Genomic DNA, 26,769 nt, shown 5'->3' with positions numbered 1-26,769 from the left:
TTGTTTATTAAACTTAAAATGCCGTATTGTGCAGTATTAAGCTGCAGAAATAATAGCTGTATAAAAATCTTTCACGCGGAGGGATTTTCTATAACCAGAAAATATTATTTTAGAATATAAACTGATAAACACAAAAATACAGTTTGTTGGGCAGTACATATTTACGCAATACGTTAATCAAATTATATTTTATTTCTAAGAACTTTGAGTTCATACTCTTTTGTCATTATTCTTTATGTTGTTTGTTTTCCCTATTGTTGCCCTTATGAGTGCTCAGTCTTTAATACTTAGGCTGCGTTTCGACCAGAGATGTGCGAGGATGCGTTGCGAGGGATGTGTTTGTCATTAACCAATAGAAACGCTTCATTTACCTATCCTCGCTTAGCTTAGCTCTGGTGGAAACAGCTCAGAGAAGCGAGGTTTTTGTACATACAAACGAAGGGAAAGATGTGTGCGAGGAATGTGTTGCGAGGCGGCGTCGTGCGAGGTAGCTAAGCGGTGCGAGGATGCGTAGCGAGGATTCCGGGCGAGCGGGGTGCGGTGAGGCGAGAGCGGAGCGCACGCGATACTGGCCGCTGAGTTCAGTTGGCTCCCGGTTTCCATCATCGATCGGTGTGCGTAATCAGCGTAGTTATGGACGAGAAATTAATTGAAGCGGTTAAAAATTATCCATGTTTATGGGACATTTCTTCAAAATATTACAAATGTAACGAAACAAAGGATGCTGCATGGGGTGAAATTGTGGAACAAATAAAGTTTAAAGACGGTAAGTAGAAAAACTGTTTTTTTTTCAAAGAATATCTTATTGTACACGTGCCGGATGAATTCGTGACGAAATACGAGTATCTTGCCACGACACTTTTCCTTCATTATTAAAATAGGAACAGTATTTTTCTCTAACTTGATTACCATCACTTGTCTCAACGATGATTGGATTGTCAGTAATGGGTCTAAGAGTACCCGTTGGAATTGTTGTTTCGATGGTAGAGAAATAATCGGGCTGTCTTTCTATTAAAAAATTATGCAACACACAAGTGGCTTTTACGACTTTGTCTACTGTTTTTACGTTGCATTCAAAGTCTTTACGGTAAACATACCATTTTCGAGCCAATACTCCAAAAGTGGTTTCCACAATGCGACGTGCCCTCGACAGTCTATAGTTAAATATACGTTTTTGTTCATTTAACTGAACCCGCGGGTATGGGCGCATAAAATTTTCCAATAAAGGGAAAGCCTCATCTCCAACAAACACAAACGGTACTGGTTCTCCTCCTTCATATAAGGGTTCAGGTTGCGGAATATTTAATTGTTTCTCTCTTAACAATCTTCCGAAAACACTATCATCGAAAATTCCAGCATCACTGAATCTTCCCTGGGATCCTACATCAACCATTATAATCTTTCTTTTTGCATCAGCTAAGCACATTAACACTATAGAAAATCGATGTTTATAATTAAAAAAACATGATCCAGAATTTGCAGGACACTTGACATAAACATGTTTACCATCTAGAGCTCCCAAACAGTTTTTAAACTGCCATAGCTCTCCAAACTCTTTTGCAATTCGTTTCCAATCATCTTCAGTGGGTTTTGGTATGACAAGAGGTTGTAGTACCAGCCAAAGGGCATCACAAACTTCGACTACAATCCTCGACACAGTTGAGACTCCAATTCTAAAATTTTCTGCCAATCTATGAAATGACAGACCCGTTGATAAATACCTGAAAAAAAAACGAACGTGTTAAAAATATAGGTGATAATCAGGGTTCCGATAAAATTGCGACATTGCTATCAATAATATGGACATGACTCCAAATTTGAATAAATAAATTAATCATTCAATCATAATTTAAAAAAACCTGTTTTAATTAATTTTCAAGTCGAGGGTAATAAAGCTACTTGTGTTAGTATTTATTATAATCTGTTGCAGTTTTTTTAAAATTTTGATTGATCGATTAATTAATTTATTCATATTTGGACTTATGTCCATATTATTGATAGCAATGTCGCAATTTTATCCGATTTCTGGTGATAATGATAAAATATGTGTTTATAACAAGTCAATACACGTATTGATTACCAATCATACGTTTTGTTGTTTCAGTTCAAAGCGCAAAATCTCGTTGGAAACAGCTACGGGACAGCCATCGCGACGCCCTTAAGAGGCAGAAAACAAAAAAAAGCGGACAGTCTCCACGAAAAATACGTGAATGGAAGTATCAAAAGATCATGGAATACCTTTTGCCGTACATGTCAAATAGAGAGAGGGACTCAAGTTTGGAGAATACTATTCTATCACAAAAAACAGATGATTCAAGTTCTCAAACTTCCAATAAAAGCAACGATGATTTAAGTCTGCGAAGTGAAATAGCGTCTCAAAATTCCAATAAAAGCAACGATGATTTAAGTCTGCGAACTAAAATAGCGTCAACGTCCGATGTTTCATCCTCATCAAAGAAGAAAAAAGAAGATGATTTATCATGCATATTGAATAGACATCTAGAAAATCAGGAAAATTTTCGAAAAGAAAGACAAGAATTAAAAGAATTCTTAAAACCAACGGATCACGATGATATTGATTTGTTCTTTCTTTCAATGGCAAAAACATATAAAAAACTACCTGATTATCTACAAGTTCCTTTAAAAAGGAAACTTTTTAATATTATATCCGAAACTGAGGAATCTTACGTAATGTCATGGTATAATCCAAATGGTGGTTATAATGGTGGTTATTCTACTTGCTCTGGTAGCGATACAAATAACATGATAGGCCGGATGGAAACACCGTCGTTACAACTGGAATCTGAATTGACTAATAACGTGGTAGGCCAGATGGAAACACCGTCGGAATCTGAAGCTACTAGCATGCTGCCAAAACCAACACCACTGGGATCAGAAAAAAACCATTTCCCGTGAAGAATATAATTGATTACATCTTCTATTATAATAAATGATTATTTTTTGTACTAATTACTACGATTTAATAAAAACAAACGAATTTAAAAATAAAACGTTTTTACTTACTTCAAACATATTGCTATCCTTTCCTTAGCTGATATACAGTCTCTGAAGTGGGTGTCATTCTTCTTGATAATATTCTCAATTAAATTGAATAATATTTCAAAGGTATTTCTAGACACCCGATAAGAATTTTCGAATGTTTCATCATCAGCCGTGGCGAAAAAAGTAAAAAATTCTCCATGTTGTCGATGAAATTTTATATGGTTTCGTATCCAAAATCTGTGACGTCTTCTGTGTGTCAAAAGAGTAGAAATAAATTCTGTATTCTCTGCCTCCATTTCTTCATCGCAAATTGATAAATATAAAAGTATTTTTCTCCGCTGATCCATGCTACACATCTATCTACCTCTGAGACTGTCCAGTGACTACGCTCGTGTCCGTCGGCCAACACATCCTCGCACCGCTCGTAGCCTCTGTCACCTCCTCGTTACACAGCCTCGCGCCGCTCAGCCGCCTCGCACATCTTTGATGGAAACACTCACACCGTTACACCTCCTCGTTACACAGCCTCGCGCCGCTTAGCTACCTCGCACATCTCTGGTCGAAACGCAGCCTTAAAGTCCAGGCATTATGCACCATGCAGGCAAGCCCTTGTATTATTGACCAACTTGTTTATGATCTTCATCCATAACTATATTTTTATTTTATGTAGGCCCTGAAGACTCTGCTGCTATGGACGTCGCCCCTCCCGTTCAGATGCCGGAAGAAACTGCTCCAAGTATTGAAGTCAATTAATTTGTCATTCAAGCCATGCTTCTATAAGATGATACAAGTCTTAGTAATAGGTGTATGTAGTTCAATTTGGCAAGCTTTTATTTTAACTACCTATGTCCAGTTCAAACTCCAAAAAAGCATGACAAAGTGGCAAAGAATGTCCTCGTATATTTTCTAAATTAACCCTTTTTCAGGCCGAACCAATTTACAAGGGTTTCCCAAAAAATCCAAATATATTCAAATAATCCACTTTATGATGATTAATTTGAAGACTAGTCACATTTCCCGAAAGTGTAATATAATTTGAACCTTAAATCGGAATTCTAGTTGAAATTCTATTGGCGCGTATGTGGTCGATAAATCGTACTATGCATGGAAAAGGGTTAGAGTCAGACCAAGCTAAGCTGGCACCGATTTTGATAACCCACACGGTGCAAGTTTTAAATACATAATTTCATAGAAGTTTGACGTTTAAAATAAAACTAGCACCGTCTGGGCTATCAAAATCGGTGCCAACTTAGCTTGATCTGACAATTTTTACCAACCCCATTTGCAAATCAAAAATACGTAGTTAAAATCTATGCATTTCCTCTGGCCCACTATAGCAGGGGTTTGATTTTTGTAAATAAATGTTTTACAATGAATTTATTTTTTATGAAGAGGTATTTTACTCAGCACGATATTATTTCTGTCCCACTCCGCTTAACAAATCGCGCTAATTATTACGCATAGTAAGGTGTACTATTTAAGATTTCCCAATGTAACATGTGGTTGTGGTAGGGCAGATCTGGAGTAAACATTTGTGTACTGAGTGTGCTTTAGAGTTAACCTTATAACTTTTTACGTAATAAAATATTTACATGTCAATAAATCTGTCTTAGCGCCACTTGCACCATTCCACTAACCCGGGGTTAACCGGTTAAACCTGAAGTTACCATGGTTACCAGTACAATTTGACACTAGGTTAACTGCATAACCCCGGGTTAATGGGATATGGTGCAAGTGGCCCTTACAAAATACAATGAAATAAATAAAACTATTTTATTATATTCATGGTTTATTATGTCCCTGTATAAAAATTAAAAATAAGTGTATAGCTACCGATAAAAATAATAACCTTAGTTAATAATTAAGTACTAATGAGTATATAGCTAATACTTTGGCTTCGTCTTTATCTTCAAAAATCGTTCATAGCGGTTCGTCGAGTGCACGACACGACACGCACATTGATTTGTCAGTTGACAAATTATCTCAGTTTCAGATAATGGATTTTATGTGGAAATGTGTGAAAGGGGCAGTAAGCGCTAACGTCGCGATCACTAAGTCCTTTTCCTTGGGGATAACAAAATTTATTTCCTCCAATACTCCATTCAAATAAATAAAAATAAAAAAATAGAAAAACCAGTAAAAGCGTGAAAGTACTGAGAGCGTCCGCAAACTTTAATCATCAAAAATGATTTTAAAGGTTGGTGCAGGATTACAGGCAGTAATCACCCATTAGGGAGTAATTTAAAATACCGTTTCTTTATATTATCATCAGACATCGTAAACTGCGAGCGAAATCCATTGAAATGACGTATAATTTTTGACTTTGACTTGACTAAGTAACAATCCTAGTACTTCAATGGATTTCGCTCGCAGTTTACGATGCCTGATTATCATCATACGGAGCATTTTGAGGGCTGCGAAATTTTCCGAGTTAACTTTAATTGGACTTTTTTAAATACTCTTGTTGGCGTAAAAAAAATATGTTTGTATTCCGCCTAGCCCTTCATTCATAATAAATAGAGAGCTTCAAAGTTAGGCCAGTTTGAAAGTATAAAGGGCGTTTCGCAGATTTGAATAGTTTGAAGAGCATGTGAATATTGGCACAATTCGTTAAATACCTAAAATAAATTTAATGTGTACGATAGTTATTTGTTTTACAAGGAAGCATTGTTCAATCCCTCGTCCTACCTAGTACTATTATATATTCTGTGCCCTCGTGCTAATGGCTAATTCTGGCTTGCGGATTGCTACACCGAGTAAGCCGCTGTATGTGTCGCGCCTGCATTACACCGCCACGGCTGCTGTATGTAGTGGTGGAGTATGTACACCAGAAGACCGGCTACACGCTGAGGGTATTCCAGCTTCGATCGCGCCACGACGTGCGCTTCAACTCTTTTGTGGTGCGCGTGCCGCGACCGCTGCAGGGGACCATCGAGTGCGTCGACTTCTGGCCGAAGGGTGTCGTGTTTCAGAGGTTCCGCGGCAAACTGCCGAATCCGACACAAGACCAGACGATTCAACGGAGCCACGCTGTTTTGTCGCCTAAACAGTGTTTAGTTTTTAAGTTTATAAAATGCATATATATACTGGGTGTCCTTAGCCATTGGACAAAGCCTAAATTTACATATCCATTAGGGTATTTAGAATCAGTATACCAAGTATCATAACAACCGGTGTAGCGGTTACGAAGAAATTAACAAATTACGATTTTTTACTTTGGAGCAGCCTGTATGTGTTAATAGCTCTGACGTAATAAATAGTATGAAACCTTCTTCGACCTTATTGATTATCTTTTTTTTATGACATTAATAAGATTGACTTTTGACAAATGTCATCATTGCCGCACATTTTCGAACAAGTGGTCAAAAACACTGCCAATGATTAATACAGCATGTTTCTTTTTGTTGTCGATCATTGGAATTAATTTTTGTTTGAAATTTTATTTTTTATCTTTTGTTCTAATTAAAAAATATTAACGTTAGAGCATTCCTGAGAAGCAACCCTAAGTGGGATTTTGGTTTGTCCAATGGCTAAGGTTACCCTCTATATGTTTTAGTCTGTAAGGTATAATTTGTAATATGGGCCTTGTGGCCTGTTTTAATTTTTGTAAAGAAATAAAAAAAAAATTGATACCAGAGCTAGCGAAAGAATCCAGAATTGAACCACGAGCGTAGCGAGAGCGAGTGGTTCGAAAAATGGAAAAGTGAGCGTCGCGAGGTTTCGAACTACGAGGGTTAAACACTTTGCCACCGATTGAAATAAAACTCGCCACACCAACGCGAGGAAAATACAAACTGTAAAACATTACAAATAAAATCCATATAAATGAACGCTTTTAAATATTTATCATTGAAAATCATTACTTAAAAATAAATTCTACGAGCCAACATGAGGAAAAACCTCAAAATTAGTATCATAAAATGCAACTTTCTCAGTGTGCGAAGAATAAAGAGAGCCTTAACGAGCTAGTATGGTCAAATATAAATCAAATTGAAGTAAGTATGAGACAACTTTCTCGGACATTAAATCTATTACATCTATTTTTTTCTTATATAGGTGCATACTGGTATTATCTGAAGTTCTATATTAATATATTAGTGCATACGATTGCATTGTCATCGAGATAACGCTTAGTACATACATACATATACCAAATTTCATCTAACACCGGAAAATTGTTCTGAATTAGCTTGCAATATTTGAATTAAATTAAAATAATTCAAACCTTCAAGAAAAGAGCGTACTCCCATCTTAAAGGCCGGCAACGCACTTACAACCCCTCTGGTGTTGGGGGTGTCCATGGGCGGCGGTAATCGCTTACCATCAGGTGATCCGTCTGCTCGTTTGCCTATTTCATAAAAAAAAAACTTTTTAGATTGTTTATTTATAGTATGTAGGTATATCTACCTACTGTATCTACTGACCTAAATTGCTCAGCTTGCACAACTAGTACAGGATTAGTTTCTGCCCCTTATTACTACTGTCGAGATATTTAGCTAGCTTCTGCATTCTCCAATAATATCAACAGATGCCACTGCCAAGAATATTGGAAATCTACACTCAACAGCCCATTCTTCAGTGTCCAAAATTATCCGTCTTATATCGTGCACTCCACAAAATGATTCCAATCACGTTAAAATTTGTTGACAATAAAAGGCGATATGGAAGCGAAGTTCTCGCACTCAGGGATGACTTTGCCTCTAAGCTTGATGCACGTCTCCGCACAGAGCGGGCCCTGGAACCAGTCACCCAGCATCTTCTTGCATTGCGCGCAGTTTTCTATGCACACTTCCAGAGGGTCGAAACCGGACGCTGTAATAGTAAAAAGAGATGGTACAATATCTGAATGTTGGGGCGTTTTATAAAAGCTTCGTAATACCTATAAGTGGATTTTTTTAAATCCCTTACGCCAAAAGAGGGGTGTTTATGTTTGACGCCAATGTCTGTCTGTGGCATCGTAGCTCTCCAACGGATGGGCCGATTTCGATGCTGTTTTGTTACGTGAAAGCGAGTTTTCATGCGGTGGTTTTAGCTATAAATATATGTAATGCTCAAACTGCATGTGATTAGCGCTAGAATTATGTTCAATTAGAATTATTTTTAATAGTTGACGATGATCCTTATGTCATTATGCAGCCGTGCGATATATCTATGGCAATTTGATGGGATAGATATGACCGCGAATTGTCTAGGAATACTCAATAACCCTAAACCTATTCATAGCGTGTTTTGTGGAAATTCTTCATTATTTATACGAGTATCTGTAGTGCGCACCCTCCTTCACCAAGCTTTTGTCCAATATGAAAAACAAAATCACTTCATCCCTCCGGAAAGGACACTTCAGTTTCTATGTAGGCGACTGCTGAAATTTTCATGCAAAGCACTTTACCTATTCTATTCAACGCTTTGGAACTTTCGAACTCACTAAGCTCTGACTTTTCGTAAACTGCTTTTACTATACCATTATATACTAGGTAGGTAACTATTGTCTAAAAACTTTAGTAAGTTTGTAAACTGAATTACAGAAATATTTATAGAGGTGTCTGTTACACAATTAAATTTTGTGCTAAAATAACAATGTATCCTCTGACATGAGGGCGAAACGAAATAAGAATATCTAAGCTCATTTTAAGTTTTTATAAGGTTAGGTAGTTAATTGTTTGGGCCGGACAAGCCGAGGACGTGTCAGGGCCCACATTTGCCAGATTATCTTGAGCTCGTCGTTTGTAACTCGAACTGTCTTCACGAGGTCAAGTGTAAGCGGCTAAGGTGAAATTGCGTAACAAAACACACGGCGAAAGCAAACCGGTCAAATCTGCCGATTGGGGTCATTGCCTCGGTTCGCACGCGACTTCTATGACTGCTTTCCATCTGTTTACGTGACATCCTTTAATGACTTTTTGTGAAATCTCAAACATTCGTTCCCATGTCGCGGTTTGTGCAATTTTGTTTCTAGTTAAGTAGTTAAGTTAGTTAGGTGTCGATTTTAGTCGCAAAAATGTAAAATTGATAGATTTAGTCGGTGAAATTGTACACCTTTTGTTACCTAATTAAAATAACAAGTACTGGTTTCTATTAGCACGTCTTCTTATCTTACCTTTTATCAGATAAATTTTTTGAAAACAGACTCACTAACTTAGTAATGTTGGCTTTTCTGATGGACGTTTAGGTAAACGCGCGTAAAGCACTGATTTTGTCGCTCTTATTTGTAAATGTCGTAAAGTTTGGACTGCTAAACATGGTAATTTTGTATTACACTTATCCTGTACTTGACGTTTGTCAGACTACATTTTTATTATTATGACTTTGAAGTAGTGTAAATGAAAGTTAGACTAAATCAATTTTCTCCAGAAATTACTTCAAAACAAGTGACAATTTCTCTGAAAATCGACTTAATTTCAACATAATTTTGATACTTAAACAATCTACAACATTTGCTGAAACTATTCTTATACATCAATTTGTATAATTTACCACCATACATTTTTGATAAATTTTTAAAAACTACCCCTTCTTTTCATATATTACCGGTGACGCACGCTCGCGACCTCATTATTAAAAGGCAAGATGAGAAGACGTGCTAATAGAAACCAATACTTGTTATTTAGATATTACGTAACAAAACGTGTATAATTTCAAGGACTAAATCTATCAATTTTAAATTTTTGCTCCAAAATCAACTACGGCCTCTTAAACCAGTGTCACAATAATTGGTCTTTACAAGTGGATAATGAGGATACGGCCATTACGATTTGCAATTTATAACAGTGGCGTGATTAAATCGATAACAGAACAAAACCAATTGGTAGGTAGGGACTTGACCGTCTGATGCATTCGATTTTACAAATTGATGTGAATTTAATCTCTTTTTGACATCACTCGCTCGTGCATCTCTCTCGTACCTATTTAGGCTGTAGGATGTGCTGCAAGAAACAACAATTGTACCTACTTGTCATATAAAATTATATTGTATTGTAGAAGCAATTGCTTCTATAATAAATTGAATTACATAATTAATCATAAATCATAACCAGACAAAACGAGTGATTGACAGAAGCGAAATATCGTCACGTCTATTATCGATGTTATCTTGACGTTACAATAGCTAATTTCTAACTAGCACGACTTACAAGGCACGTCCGCTATCTTTAAAAAATTAACGTGTTATAATGATGAAGAGGCGACTGCGAGGCGAATAAACTATTCGTCCTATACGGAATGGACGAGTATTACGAGGAGACCGAAGCAAGTATATACCCCCGTATAGGCCACATGTTTAGCGATATATTAAACATAGACATTAACGGATTTATTGAATCCATCCGACGAGTTGGACGGAAAGGAAACCGCCGCCCTCTAATCATCGAGCTCCTTAGCAGCAGGATGAAGCGTTATATATTAGAAAATGCTCATTATTTTAAATACTACGGTTACGCAATATCAGATTTTCTCAGCAAGGAAGACTTAGAAAAACGGAACAGACTGAAAAAAATATTAATAGATGCACGCCAGAAGGGAGATCACGCAATCATCCGAAACAACAAGTTATATATAAATGGAAAGGAACATAAACCAGTCGCAAGCACCCAGGAACAGCAGCCTGCTGCGGTTAACGCTACGTCCAGCAGCCTATCGCCGACCCTCACTCCTGCAAATCAGACCCTTGAAGCCCAGGTGCAACAGCCTGCCGCAATGTATCCCACCCCTAGCAGCACGTTGCCCACTCCCACCATTGCACACACAAGCCATACCTCAGACGCGGCCCCAGTCGCCCCGAAAAGTCCATCTGCATTAAGCTACTCCATCCCCAGAAGTTCGTCACCAAATATCGTCAATAACCAAACAAACCATGAGCCTGAAATAAATGCCCCAGGAAAGCATTTATTTCGAACCTGATTTTAAACTGCTAGTACAAAATGTTCAAAGTCTTAAAAACAAAACGCATATAATCGAAGCTCTATTACACGATCAACCGTTCCAGATATTGTGCTTAACGGAAACCTGGATTTCACGAGAACAGAAAGACGCCGTTCAAATAAACGGATATGTTACCGCAGCAAGTTATAATCGCGCCAACCATAGGGGCGGAGGAGCAGCTATATTGTTACGAGACGATATCCCTTACCACGACAGAACAGAATTTGCAGATTTATCAATAGAATTAGTCATAGAATGTTGCGCAATAGAAATAAACCCTAATATTATTATTGTTACAATATATAGAGCAGACCGCGACATTGAAATATTTTTTGAAGTACTAAACCAAATCTTATGTAAGCTAAAATGTAAAAGCCACAAACATATAATAATAACAGGCGATTTTAACTTAAATAAATTTAGCATGTCAAATAACTACCAGAAACTAATAAACATGATGCTAGAATACGACCTCCACCAAATAATAGATGAACCGACAAGGGTAACTAACACCTCCTCAACATGCATAGATTTCATATTTACAAACAGCAAACAATACACAGTAATAGTCGAAGACGAGGGCATTTCCGATCACAAAAGTTTGCAATACTTCTTTGAAGAAAATAATATTTCAACCGATAAATATAATAGTAATAAATATCTCCGGAAGCGTAACTTTAGCTACAACCGTATAATGTCATTCAAATACGCGCTAAACCATATAAATTGGGATTCGCAAATTCAAAGCTGTTATACGATAAATGATAATTATAACATATTCGATGAGATTCTACAAACTCTTTTAGATACACATATACCCGACACATTAATAAAACAAAAAATTCAAAAGAATAACAGCTGGCTCACTAAGGGCCTAAAGATATCATGTAAACATAAAAGGCTATTAAAATCACTCGTAAACCAATCAAATAATATAGTTTTAACGAGATATTATAAACTATATACAAAACTCTTAAAAAACTGCATTAAAAAAGCTAAACGAATAAATTATATAACAAGTATGACATATTCTAAAAACAGGACTAGGACTATGTGGAATGTCATCAAACAAGTAACTGGAAAGCATACTGCAAAAACCCAAACGACAAATATTAAACTGAAAGTCTCAAATACCGAAATAAGTTGTCCGCAACAGATAGCCAACCAGTTTAACAATTATTTTGCATCGATAAGTGAGCAACCTCAAAACCGTAACATGGTTGGCCGTACGGGCCTAACCTCAGCAAATAACTCCATGTACCTATACCCAGTCACAGAACAAGAAATACGTAAAATTATTAATAAAATGCAAAACAAATTCAGTAGTGGCCCCGATGAAATCCCCGCCGTATTAATCAAAACGTGCGTGGATGAACTTACCATTCCTATAACAAAATTAATCAATCAATCATTAGAACAATGTTGTTTCCCAGAAAAACTCAGTCGCTAAAATTAGACCTCTTTATAAAAAATCGGGCAAAAAAGACGATGTTAGCCAGTACAGACCTATAGCCCTACTCCACACAATTTCGAAAATTTTCGAGAAATGTGTAACTAACCGCATATACAACTTTCTTGAAAAATATCAACTCCTAAGTAAAAATCAGTTTGGCTTTAGGAAGAACAACTCTACTACGCTAGCTGTATATAACTACATACAAACCATTCTCGAACACATTAGAGATAAAACCTACGGAGTTGGGTTGTTATTAGATATGACGAAAGCATATGATAAAGTGTTACATTCAATCTTAATTAAAAAATTAAACGACATTGGAATCCGTGGCCCAGCTCTTGCTTGGTTAAAATCTTACTTAGAGAACAGGAAGCAATATGTACAAATAGAGCATTACAATAGTCACTCACATCAGCTGCAAACATATAAATCTTCCCTTCGATGCGTTAACAACTCAATTCCTCAAGGAAGTGTGCTCGGATGCGTACTCTTCCTAATTTACATCAATGATCTGCCTAGAGTAACGGAACACACGTGCATTATGTTCGCTGACGATGTTTCGCTCCTGTTTAAATGCCCCACAAGTGATGTTGCTTACGATTTAATCACCGTAACATATAATAATATAGTCAGCTGGTTACATGACCACAACCTAGATATAAATCCTAAAAAAACCAAAGCAATCCAATTTAGACCGCATCAAAAACGTCCTATCAACATAAATGTTATAACACGAAACCTTAATATTGAGGAAGTCTCCGAATTCACGCTACTAGGCATAACTATAGATACCCATCTAGATTGGAAACAACACATTGCACGGATCAAGAGCAAATTAGCGTCATTTGTGTTCGCGTTAGGCATTCTTAAAACAAACACGGATCAACAATGTGCACTTACAGCATACTATGGGTACGCCTATTCCATATTAAGTTACGGCATTTTGCTTTGGGGACACAGTGTAGATGCATCTGATGCTCTTATCATGCAAAAAAAATGCGTTCGTACAATCGCGAATATCAAGAAACCAAATAGCTGCAAACAATATTTTACAGAACTTAAAATATTAACCGTCCCTTCTATATATATACTGGAATCAGCAAAATTTGTGCGTAAAAACATGCATTTGTTTAGATACGATACAAACCCTCGTCGTAACCAAAACTTAGTCCTACCCGAACCAAAAATGGAAATGTTCAAAAAAGGCCCGCACTATACATCCATCCAAATTTATAACCACTTACCAAATGATATAAAATCAGAAGAGAAATACGTTTCGTTTGTAAATAAATTAAAAAACATGCTAGTGAACAAAGTGTATTACGATATAACAGAGTTCTTGAATGATAAGTGGCCCTAGTAATACAAAGCATATAATATACATATAAATACTAATGTTAAAACAATTAATTTTATTGTAAGTTAATTATTTTAGTTTTAAGTTTTTAGTATTAAGTACTTATGTTGCTACACCCTTCCAGGGTACATGTTCACAAAAAATGGTGTAAATACTTAATATGTTGTCCATGTGTGCAAATAAATGAAATGAAATGAAATGAGGTAAGTAACAAAATATGAAATATGTAGGTATGAAATATGTATATGTATGTATATGCGTGTATTCGTATTCTTACATTAACAGTTTTTACGACGTTTAAAGAAAACTAATATTAACAGATTAACACTCATCAATAAGTAGTCATGAATTGGAACAATATAAATTTAAAAAAATTGGAAAAGTAAAAAGCACTAGTTCGCGAAAACTAACTTTCCGCACGCTAAACAGTAAAGTAGCACTTTTGAGCAACTGTAATAAAAATATTATTTATGATTAGTAAAAACATATTTAACTTTCTATTAATGAGATCACTTATCATTGTTATCCTACACACTTCACATTTGTACGGTCCTGTGACACCTCGATCAGCACAGTTTTCATGGCATCATTCTTTACAAACGTGGAATTGAATCCAATCCTCCACAGGAGGATGTATAAACTTTTCAGAGCATTGAATACAATACCAGTCTCTAGATGAGGATGCACCTTTAGCTCTTAATTTTGGTGTTGTTTTTTTTCTTCTTTGGCATGTTCTCTTTATCTTTCTGCCGCTGTTTGCTATTAAATTTATTTTTACTTGTCCTTTCTATGTTAACTTTAACGTTTTACTTTAGCAGTACAAAGCACGGCTTTTTACTACACCTCGAGACATTGTGACTAGTCTTTGCAAGCTCGTGAACGGTGCGTTGTAAAACTCGGCAGCTCGACGTAGGAATAGCTGTTTAGTTAGTACCTTAGCAGCAGCACGAACCATCTAAAACATGCAAACATACAGCTAAACAAAAACTCATCGGGAAGCGTCATGCGTGAGTCTTATCCAATGGCAGTAACTGTGGCGGCGTGCGGCGGCCGGCGGGATAGGAACAGAACGAACGCGGGGCGCTGATTTGCTGGCTGTAACTATCCGCGATCTTTCAAATTTTACAGAAATGCTTATTTTGATCCGATTTCCCCAGTGAAATCGCCTCGGTCGACCCTATTGGCAAAAACGACAGTCAGACGGATACAAGGCGAAAAAATCAGATACATAATAATTTTTAAGAAAAAAAAACCGACTTCAATGGGGGCCGCTGAAAGTTCACTTATTGTTGATGGTGCACTCTTAGATTCCAGACAATGAAATGAAAAAGACAGCATCTTTTGCCTAATTATGTAGAAAAGGAGGTAAAACTACCCACTTTTCTAGTAGCATTTCGTTTTTGTAAGGATCGCAGTTCTAACCTAACCTAACCTACTTTTCTGATATCATTTCGTTTCTGTAAGGGTCACAGCTCTAACCTAACCTACTTTTCTGATAGCAGTTCTGTTCTGTGAGAATCGCAGTTCAAAACCCAACCACCCACCTAACCCACTTTTCTAGTAGCATTTCCGGGTCCGGGTCTTGGTCCGGATCAGAGTCCGGGTCCGTGTCGGGCTGTCCGGGTCCAAGTTTGGGTCAGAGTTCGGTCCGGGTCCGGGTCCGAGTTGGGGTCCATGTTCAGACCCGGGTCCGGGTCCGAGTCCGGGTCCAAGTTAAGTTTAGGTCTGGGTCCATAAGGAAGAGAACAAATCGCCAAACGTGAACTATGTGTCATTGAAGAGTTCCATTCTGATCATCATCAGCAGTTTCCACTTCATCAAATGTCACTTTTTTAAATGTAAATGCTGGATTTGTTGATGAAAATCCAAAAATCACTATATGTATGCCTTTCACATTTGAGGAGTTCCCTCGGTTCCTCGTGGGTCTCATCATCAGAACTCGAGCTTGACAAAAATATGTCTTAAAAACTTAAGTTGCTTAACAAAATATTGTCTTCGGTTACCGCGATAGTTACTCATGAAATAAAACTATGAAAACGGATTATATCGCGTATATTGAATTTATAATACATCCCGACGTTTCGAACTCTTTACAGCGTTCGTGGTCAACGGGTGACTGAGGAAAAATTACAAAATGCAAAAATACCCACATACTAAAATAATGAACAATCATAGACTACAAACTTTAAGGCTGGTTGTACATGCAAAATCGGTTCATAAGGCTAGTTATACACTATAATTATTTTTCAAGTAAAGATATATATATATATATACGCGATAAAAATAAACTATGCCGGCTCCAACCCTACACCACGGACCCGAGAAGATTTAATTCCCTCCTAAATTGTAGGAGGGTATCCCAATATGGGACCGGCAACAAACTCGGCGGGACACATCTTTTCAAAACATCAGAATGTCCAGCATCATCCAACACTACGGTCTCACAGTCTATGTCTCGCTTGCTCCTTTATCAGGTGGACTACAGGATCCCAAGCTGGTGGTAGAGAAAAGCCATCTTCCCTATTAAAGTTTGGATATTTCTTAATCTCAATGGCCTCGCGCAGCATTCTGGGTATGTAACGCTTCTCCTTGGCAAGAACCAGAGGCTTATCAAACTTGATTGAGTGATTGGCTTTATCCATGACATGCTCACAGACAGCAGACCTAGGTCGACGGTGCTTGACATCAGCTATGTGTTCCTTCACCCGAGTGGAAATGCTCCGTTTCGTCTGCCCGACATATGATAGGCCACACTCACAGTCCAGCCTGTACACTCCTGCAGTCTGTAGAGGGGTATTGCATTTTACAGGCCTCAGGAATTGTGACATCTTCTTCATTGGCTTGAAATATGTTTTTATAGAAGCACGCTTCAAGATGTGGCTGATCCTGTCCGTGACCCCCCTGACAAAAGGCAGAATGGCAGGCCTGCGCTCGACTGTGGGGATCTTAATGTGGGACCTCTGGTTGACCCGCGGTATCCTGAGCTCGTTTGCCTGGAGCGCGCGCCTGGCATGCTGGAGCTCCGCGGCCAGATGCTGGTCATCACATATCCTCTGGGCTCTCTGAAACAAAGATTTGCCTACTGTAACAAGTTGACTGGGATGGTGATGCGATTTGCCATTTAAGTACCTATCAGTATGAGTAGGTTTCCTATACACAGTGCGACCTAGGGTGTTATCAGGATTTCTTTTTACCAATACATCTAAGAAGGGGAGAGAACAGTCTTTTTCCAACTCCATAGTAAATTTTATTTTGCTATGGATGGAATTTAGGTGATCCAAGAAAGTTGAAACACTACTTTTTGGAAGTATAGTAAAAGTGTCATCTACGTATCTTTTAAATATCTTCGGTCGCACAGGAGCCAATGAGAGTGCCCTCTCCTCGAAGTCCTCCATAAAGATGTCAGCGACTACTGGAGACACCGGAGACCCCATGGCCACGCCGTCGACTTGAAGGTAGAATTCACCATTCCATAGCAAGTAGCCAGATGTAAGGCAATGTTCCAACAGCTTAGCATATTCCTCTGACATGTTCTGCTCACATAACCTCTTCTTGACAATTTCAATGGTACCGGTACAAGACTGCATTGAAATTGTCAAGAAGAGGTTATGTGAGCAGAACATGTCAGAGGAATATGCTAAGCTGTTGGAACATTGCCTTACATCTGGCTACTTGCTATGGAATGGTGAATTCTACCTTCAAGTCGACGGCGTGGCCATGGGGTCTCCGGTGTCTCCAGTAGTCGCTGACATCTTTATGGAGGACTTCGAGGAGAGGGCACTCTCATTGGCTCCTGTGCGACCGAAGATATTTAAAAGATACGTAGATGACACTTTTACTATACTTCCAAAAAGTAGTGTTTCAACTTTCTTGGATCACCTAAATTCCATCCATAGCAAAATAAAATTTACTATGGAGTTGGAAAAAGACTGTTCTCTCCCCTTCTTAGATGTATTGGTAAAAAGAAATCCTGATAACACCCTAGGTCGCACTGTGTATATTCCTATACATCTCTGATAGGTACTTAAATGGCAAATCGCATCACCATCCCAGTCAACTTGTTACAGTAGGCAAATCTTTGTTTCAGAGAGCCCAGAGGATATGTGATGACCAGCATCTGGCCGCGGAGCTCCAGCATGCCAGGCGCGCGCTCCAGGCAAACGAGCTCAGGATACCGCGGGTCAACCAGAGGTCCCACATTAAGATCCCCACAGTCGAGCGCAGGCCTGCCATTCTGCCTTTTGTCAGGGGGGTCACGGACAGGATCAGCCACATCTTGAAGCGTGCTTCTATAAAAACATATTTCAAGCCAATGAAGAAGATGTCACAATTCCTGAGGCCTGTAAAATGCAATACCCCTCTACAGACTGCAGGAGTGTACAGGCTGGACTGTGAGTGTGGCCTATCATATGTCGGGCAGACGAAACGGAGCATTTCCACTCGGGTGAAGGAACACATAGCTGATGTCAAGCACCGTCGACCTAGGTCTGCTGTCTGTGAGCATGTCATGGATAAAGCCAATCACTCAATCAAGTTTGATAAGCCTCTGGTTCTTGCCAAGGAGAAGCGTTACATACCCAGAATGCTGCGCGAGGCCATTGAGATTAAGAAATATCCAAACTTTAATAGGGAAGATGGCTTTTCTCTACCACCAGCTTGGGATCCTGTAGTCCACCTGATAAAGGAGCAAGCGAGACATAGACTGTGAGACCGTAGTGTTGGATGATGCTGGACATTCTGATGTTTTGAAAAGATGTGTCCCGCCGAGTTTGTTGCCGGTCCCATATTGGGATACCCTCCTACAATTTAGGAGGGAATTAAATCTTCTCGGGTCCGTGGTGTAGGGTTGGAGCCGGCATAGTTTATTTTTATCGCGTATATATATATATATCTTTACTTGAAAAATAATTATAGTGTATAACTAGCCTTATGAACCGATTTTGCATGTACAACCAGCCTTAAAGTTTGTAGTCTATGATTGTTCATTATTTTAGTATGTGGGTATTTTTGCATTTTGTAATTTTTCCTCAGTCACCCGTTGACCACGAACGCTGTAAAGAGTTCGAAACGTCGGGATGTATTATAAATTCAATATACGCGATATAATCCGTTTTCATAGTTTTATTGCTTAACAAACATAAAGAAGAGGACAAGTCGCCAAACGTAAACAATGCGTCATTAAAGAGTTCCATTCTGATCATCATCATCAGTTCCACTTCATCAAATGTCACTTTTTAAAATGGAAGTGCTGGATTTGTTTATAAAAATACAAAAATCACTATATATATATGCCTTTCACATTTGAGGAGTTTCCTCGATTCCTCATGGATCCCATCATCAGAACTCGAGCTTGACAAAAATGTTTCTTGAAAACCTAACTTGCTTAACAAACATAACGAAGAGGACAAATCGCCAAACATGAACTATGCGTCATTGAAGAGTTCCGTTCTGATCATCATCAGCAGTTCCACTTCATCAAATGTCACTTTTTAAAATGGAAGTGCTGGTATTGTTTATAAAAATACAAAAATCACTATATGTATGCCTTTAACATTTGAGGAGTTCCCTCGATTCCTCATGGATCCCATCATCAGAACTGCTTTTTGACAAAAACGGGACCAATCTGTATGTATATACTTACAATCAAAAAAAGAATTTTCAAAGGAGTTATGGAGTAACAAACATTAAATAAAATAAAAAAAACCGAATTGAGAACCTCCTTTCAAATCTTGAAGTCGGCCGAATTTCACCTTCCCATACAGACGGAGTTTCGTTCTCATTTTAAAACTACGGCTTGGATTGTAATGAAACTTTGCACGTACAATGACATGAGGTCTAGGTCTGTAATTAGTTTATATAGCTCTAGTTCATAAATCAAACGAAATAGAGCAAAAACAAGTATTGTATGAAAAACTTAAATTCGCTGTATTTTTTTTACTATGGTATCTGAACTAATTACAGACATAGATTTACCTCATCCTATAATAGGATGTATGTAAGTCAGAGTTTCGGAGCAAACTAGCTACTCGGATCGTTTTAAAATGAGCGCGTAACTACGTTTGTATGGAGAACCGAGCTTGCCGGGGACCCTTAAGTATATTGTGGTGTACGTTTGTGTCGTGTCTACTACCATGGTATAATAATAACAAGGTACTCTCTTCCGAGTCTCGCGAACAACGTGACTGACACAAGCCTACGTCATCGTGCTGTTAAAAGGTTCGCGATGACGTAGGCTTGTGTCAATCACGTGGTTCGCGAGACTCGGAAGAGAGTACCAGGCGGAGTATATTATTATACCATGTCTACTACTAAGTCGATTTTGATCTATGAAATGTCAATCGATACGTTTATTTAATGACTTGGGTTACGTAGGTTGCATATTTAGCAGACTTTGAAAAAGAAGGTTTTCACGAAAACCTTGCCATTGTTTGCCATGTTTTTGGTAGAAACTCGAGTCTTTTGAGTCTAAATGTGATATTCGACTCAGTGCTTAAAAAACTTCCGTATTGAGTCTTTTAAGTGCAACTTAAAAGGAAATATCCAAACTTTAATAGGGAAGATGGCTTTTCTCTACCACCAGCTTGGGATCCAGTAGTCTATCTGATAAAGGAACAAGCGAGACATAGACTGTGAGACCTTTGTTTTGGATGTAGTGAACTGGATGATGTTGGACATTTTGATTATAATATGTTTTGAAAAGATGTGTCCCGCCGAGTTTCTTGCTGATCCCATATTGGGATACCCTCCTACAATTTAGGAGGGAATTAAATCTTCTCGGGTCAGAGGTGTAGGATTAGAGCCGGCGTAGCTTTATCGCGTATATATATATATATATATATGTATATATATACATATATTTACTTGAAAATAGTTGAAAAATATAAGTTCGTCAAACTTGACAAGTTCGCAAAAAATATATGATATGGCTATATGATGGGGACAAATATAGGAAATTGTAGTTGCGGCCTTAAGACGAAAAAAGTTTTATTAGGTACGTCGTCAACAATGAAGTCGGACTTTAATATAAAAGATGAGGTTTGCCATTTCCTGGAAGCCCATAACGGTCCCATGAAATTTTGGCCTAATTTAGCCAGCTGCCACTACTCAAAAAAATCCGGCCAAGTACGAGTCGGACTCGCGTTCCAAGGGTTCCGTACATTACACAATTTAAACCATGTATTTTTTAAAAACCCGTAGGGGTCGGATCAAAAACTAAGTAATTAAGTCCGACTCACGCTTGACTGCACATTTCTAATAGGTTTTCCTGTAATCTATAGATAAAGAACTATAAACTAAACTACTATTTTTTCAAAATTTTAGACCCAGTATTTTCGGAGATAAAGGGGGGGAGGGAGTTGTCATTTTTTGCCTATTTTCTTTGAATAACTTCTGAACTGTTTATTCTAAAATTATAAAAAATATATAAATTTGAGAGTCTCACAATGAGCTCTTTTATTTGATGTGTAACACGATATAGTTTGAAAAACTTTATTTTTTAATTTTCTCATATACCCCCCAAAAGTGGCCCCCATGTTTAAAATTCATTTGTTTACGTTACATGTTCGTCTTTGGGTCACAATCTTACATATGTGTACCAAATTTCAACTTAATTGGTCCCGTTTCAAACTTTACGGTGCCACGGCCCTATGATCATTAAAATTCTTTCGCGACCCCAACACTGTTTCAAAAAATCATGTTTAAAAAATCTGGAACGCACCTTTCTATCATTCAATGAGTTACATAACTTACATATGCGTTTTGGTACGCATACGCAAGCTACTTTTATAGGAAGGTAGTTTTCTGTTTCACATACTATCAATTTTAACTGGCTTCAAGATTTCAAAAGGATGAGGTTCTCAATTCAGTTGTGTTTTTTTAATTTAACATTTTGTTATTTTATAACCATAATTTTTAGACCGATTTTGAAGTTTTTTTTTATTGAAAGGCTAGCTATAATGTAATCCGGCGGATTATACGATCTGACTGCGACATATTATACATATAGATAGGTTCCATTTTGATAATGGGATCCATGAGGAATCGGAGGAACTCCTCGAATCTTAAAGGCATAGGTACACATAGTGAGTTTTGTATTTTTATCAACAAATCAAGCACTTGCATTAAAAAAGTGACATTTTATGAAGCGGAACTGCTGCTGATGAATCCGAACGGAAATCTTCAACGACGCATAGTTCACGTTTGGCGATTTGTTCTCTTCGCTATGTTTGTTAGGCAAGTTAGACTTTGAAGCCACATTTTCGCCTAGAAGAAAATAAAAACTAGAAAAAATTACCATGACTATTTTAAATACGATATTTTAATAGGTACGTTGAGGTGGCTTATCTCAACTCGACTGAAAAAAATACTTTTGGAACTTGCAGGAAGGGAAGGATGCTGAAGTTGAAGTTTGTATCCATCTCGATTGGTGCATTCTGGGTTTAAAGAATGGCTGAATATCTTAATCTAGCAAAATAAGCCCTTAAAATTTTGATATCATTTGCTACTTCTTATTTATGCGAGCTGACATTTTCAACAAAGGTAAATCAAACTTGCTCTTTCTGAATACAGACACTGAATACAATTAAATAAATTCAGTTTAGGAGCCTACCTAAAAAAATATTTGTTGTAAGTACATTTACATCCTTTAAATTTTAAAGGATTTATAAAAATCTAATCTTCTCTCGAAGCTGAATTTCGCGACCCCCTTGGATAAGGGGTCGCGACCCACAGTATGAAAAACACTGCTATATTTTTGTATTGTGCCACTAACATAGTTATTAAGATACTCTGTAACTAACAAACTATGGATTAGCTCGGTCTGAAATAAATGATTTATTATTATTTATTATTATTATTTGTATCTCATATAAACTCACGGGTATATACATCCCGGTCATTTGATAGGCGTGCGTGGGGATACAGATCCAACACGTAGAGGCCCTTTGGAGAAGTTTGCTGTTAATTATTATTATTATAAGGGTTCCGTTTTTTCCTTTTGAGGTACGGAACCCTAAAAAGTTTTGGCATCGTTTGGCGGGGTATGTAGTCAGGTTGATTACATACCCCGCGAGATGTATCCTCCAAATTGTGCTTACTTTCGATCTATCGAAAACTACTGGGCAATCATAAAAAAAGAAATAAACTAGTTCAATTGTCCAGGATATTAATTCGTTGCGATCTACATGGGATCAACACCGCCAAGAATATCGGACAAAAGTGTTGTGCAGAAGATGAAGGAATCCATTAGGAAAAAAGTTCGTAATTATTTACATAACAGATTTTTTTTAAATGTATGCATAATTATTTAAAAGCAACATAACTACTTAAAATTCACCATTCATAACTTTGTTATATCATTTGCTTAAAAAAATAACAATTTTCTAGTGCGTTCCAATTCTATATAAACTTATACTTTAAATATCTATTGTTATTTGTGCATTATAGGTAGAGATGAATCACGAAGACACAAAAAAGTAGTCTGGGTCTTAATTTGGCTTGGCGCAGCTTTTTGTCTGCTGCTATAGGAATTCAGCAAAAAAAATATTTCCTGTGTGATGATGTATATATTATAATTAATGGAGGTTTTGCGAAATGAGTCATTTTCATCTATTAAGTAACTCGGCCTCTTAAGTACTATTCTCTATTGGCCAGTCAGGCGACATTAATAAGTATTTATGGTGCAGTATTTATTGGCTAATAATTGTACTACGTGCAAATACATACCTATTGTGAATAAGCTTTTATGGGAAATTTATTATAACAATTATCACGTCTGAAGTCATCATTTTCCGCGATTACAATTTCAGTCATAGATGACGACAAACATGCCTTGTACCTTGGCGTTATTTTTGATCTGCGTCTGCCCTGGTATAGGCATGTAAAATACGTTAACGGCAGAATAAGAAAGCTAACCTGGTTATTTAAGAAATTAAAACAATTCACGTCTTTTGATTTATTAAAACAAATATATACTGCTTTGGCCGAATTCATAATGACATACTGCATTACCATCTGACGATTGAAAGCCGCACGCTGTTACGGCTAGGCTTTTTTTTATACCACATCGGCGTCAAACAAGCATACGGCCCGCTTGATGGTAAGCAGTCACCGTAGCCTATGGACGCCTGCAACTCCAGAGGTTAAGTCAAGAGCTATGTGTTGTTTTAGTATTATATTGTGAATGAAAAATCGGTTATATAGATAGCAGCTAGGTAAATAGGCAGGTACCCATCTGGTATTAGTTTTATTATTTTCGTATCCTGGGGCTATGAACATGAGAATATTCCCCATACAAAATGGAAAACTTTCTCGGACACAGCACAACTATACCTAGGGCCCAACATCAATGATGCTTAGAACACGACAGTCATATTTTATACCAGGCTTCGTACAGTTCGTACCGGTTGTAGGTATGTTTTACTTGAACAATATGTGTCGAAGTCGTCAAAGGTCCCACTTTGTCACTTATCATAAGGACGAGATTCACTTGTATCTTTATACGAATAACCTTTCATATCGTGCTTATGGCAAGCGACAAAGTGGGAATTTTTGCTTGGAAACGACACATATGGTGCATGTCGTACCTACCTATAGTCAAAAGAAGTAGGTCGATATGTAGTGAAACATAATGCTATGCGCTAGACAATGCAATAATTGTCTTCAAGTTCAAACAGAAGACACTTAATTCCTTCCTCCCATCTCATCCAACTTAACAATCAACTTAGCTAATGAACTTACCGATAGCAGGACTGCAGTTGGTGATGCCGAGGCTCACTACCAAGACGGCGAAGAGCAGGGCTGCTGAGAACTTTCCGGACATTGTCAGCTAGTCTGTAATTATGAGTTAGTTCCAGTTTAGAAAAAGCAATGTATTTTTCCCCTCACTAGCTCGGTAAGCCGTCTTTTATCCTTTAAAACAAGCTGGTAAAAACGCATTTTATCCACTAGTGGGGAACTTTTGACAGATAACGCACAAGTTGGGTCGATGCAATTTCAAAACGCATCATCAGAAATGTCAATTTTGTCAACAAAATTTTTACTTTTATTGATGATTTTTATAATTAACCTGATGATGAATATAATGTGTACAAATAAAGACTTATTTTTTATGACCTATTTTTTTGTATGTTGCACTTTCCTCGTTATAGTGAGGTGAAAAGTTTTGCGTTACACACGGCTGAAAATGTATTTTACTTCTCGTGTGTTGAAAGTGTTGAAACACTCGCGGGTAAAATACAACTTCGCACCCTTGTATAACAAATAACAATTTTTCCTAGGAGTGAGGATAATAACATCTACTAAGATCCATGGCATGAATACAATGCTTAGTAAAGAGTGAAGGTAGGTACTAAGAAGAAAACGAATTCCAAAGTACAACATCATCACTATGTTTCGTATTAATTTTTGTGTCGGCACGTAAATACTCGTAACGGCTGAACAGATTGCACTTAACAATACCTCTAAAATGAGGAAAACACACGGGGGAATTCCATAATAAACATTTTGACACGACTGCGTTAAAATGCCACTGTACAAGAGTACAGTTATCAAGAGCTATCAGTATACGAAAGAAGAGTTTAAAAAAGTAGGTTGCCGAGCGGACCAAAAGCTCCCCAAATGATCGAGTAGTGAAAAAAATGACGGGGCAACAATAGGTTCGGTGACAGCAGTACTCTCAATACATATTTTTGCTTTAAGGTTATAAATTGTCTGGAGATGACAGCTGTCACTGTACCCAATCTATTTGAAAACTACTAAATACAGGTAGATGATGATGCAGTTATTTTACGGTAGGTTATTAGTGTTTAGGTAATTAGATAATGTCAATACTTTGTATTTTACTCATTAATTTATTTTGGGAATAAGTAGGCCACCGATGTTTGATAAAGATCAAGAGGACCCATGGTCTATTTTCATAAGTACCGACCCGTAAGGTAATTTAATTCAATAGAAACCCTTATGTTAAAATAAGCAGCTAGCGATTCCAAGAGGGTAAACTTTCTGTCACTGCTCTATGAATATTTCATTTCGCACGACCTTAACAACCGAGGAAAATAAACGGATTTTACTTTCCATGATAAGAATTGTTATGGTTTCTGAGCATGTATTACGTAGTCATCTTACCCAGTCAGAAAAGACATCCATTTTCCCAGAAAGAAATTGGCAACGTAAATTAATCTTCTCTTAGATTAATGCTCTAGCTTTAAATATACCTACACCATGCATACACAAGGTTAAATCTGTAGCACTTATTCCCTACACCTATATTCCTATAAGGACAAATATATTATTTAAATATTTACAGGTAGACAATACCTACCTACACACATAACCGGGTCCGGGTAATGTTTTCATTTAAATTCTTTTTTTTGATGAATCATATTTTAGTGAAAATGAAAATTTGATAATTTGAAGGACAAATCAACACTTACTTCGATGTACATGGAGTTAGATTTTAGAGATATCATCCACGAAACAATCCACACAATATCCGAAACTGATTGTAATCACTGACAAGTCAACGAAACAAATCTTTGGTCTTGACTCATAGTCGTCCACGCGGTGAAAATGGTTTTATACACCTGTGTGTAGGGGGAAGGGGGGGTAAATTCTTTCCGCGATGTTAAATATTACTAAAGCTTACAAGTTTTCATGTTCCTCTGATTAAAATTCTACTTTTCAGCACTGTTATGTTCAGCGTTTCACCAGTAGAGTGCGTAAAATTTTCAGTGATCTCAAATACCCCGTGAATAAATAAAGCCGACAGTTTGAATGTCGCCGGAAAACCGTTAATGATCATGCTCACTATTACGCTACGGTTAACGTTTTACTTTATTAAACCATGTCAAAAGGGCATAAAAAAGTCAATGTAGGGTTCCGCAGTTGCCGATCCGTTAAAACAGGCGTAGGCGGAATTAAAAAGGGAGCTTTTAGAATTACTATTGACATAATACGCAGAAGGGAGTGTCTATGCAGTGCTTACGTGCTTTTACTGGGATAGGGATGACTCTTTTTGTGAATTTTCAAAACTAACTCA

At 37.5% G+C, this 26,769-nt stretch overlaps 3 protein-coding genes across 4 annotated transcripts; 1 reads left to right on the top strand and 2 right to left on the bottom strand.

Moving 5' to 3' along the window:
- Positions 1 to 420: 420 nt before the first annotated feature.
- Positions 421 to 3,549, bottom strand: LOC134755454 (uncharacterized). Of its 2 annotated transcripts, XM_063692011.1 has the most exons (3): positions 3,368 to 3,549; positions 3,025 to 3,252; positions 421 to 1,721 (listed from the first exon to the last, which is right to left on the bottom strand). In XM_063692011.1, the coding sequence occupies exons 1-3, from the start codon at positions 3,412 to 3,414 to the stop codon at positions 803 to 805; spliced, it is 1,194 nt and encodes a 397-aa protein (XP_063548081.1). In that variant the 5' UTR covers positions 3,415 to 3,549; the 3' UTR covers positions 421 to 802. The 2 variants fall into 2 exon arrangements, with proteins under 2 accessions (XP_063548081.1, XP_063548080.1); XM_063692010.1 differs by having other exon boundaries at positions 3,025 to 3,549.
- Positions 436 to 2,997, top strand: LOC134755455 (uncharacterized). Its single transcript, XM_063692013.1, has 2 exons — positions 436 to 766; positions 2,105 to 2,997. Exons 1-2 carry the CDS (start codon positions 634 to 636, stop codon positions 2,914 to 2,916), a joined length of 945 nt encoding a protein of 314 aa, XP_063548083.1. The 5' UTR covers positions 436 to 633; the 3' UTR covers positions 2,917 to 2,997.
- A 3,999-nt stretch (positions 3,550 to 7,548) lies between the features above and the next one.
- Positions 7,549 to 26,365, bottom strand: LOC134755453 (eclosion hormone). The gene is made up of 3 exons (XM_063692009.1): positions 26,165 to 26,365; positions 24,471 to 24,563; positions 7,549 to 7,815 (listed from the first exon to the last, which is right to left on the bottom strand). Exons 2-3 carry the CDS (start codon positions 24,550 to 24,552, stop codon positions 7,637 to 7,639), a joined length of 261 nt encoding a protein of 86 aa, XP_063548079.1. The 5' UTR covers positions 24,553 to 24,563; positions 26,165 to 26,365; the 3' UTR covers positions 7,549 to 7,636.
- Between the last annotated feature and the right edge of the window lie 404 nt (positions 26,366 to 26,769).

Source organism: Cydia strobilella, chromosome 2, assembly GCF_947568885.1.
Source record: "Cydia strobilella chromosome 2, ilCydStro3.1, whole genome shotgun sequence".
Taxonomy (NCBI): Eukaryota; Metazoa; Arthropoda; class Insecta; order Lepidoptera; family Tortricidae; genus Cydia; species Cydia strobilella.
The sequence above is the reverse complement of the archived record's forward strand: the minus strand, read 5'-3'. Positions and strand labels throughout refer to the sequence as shown.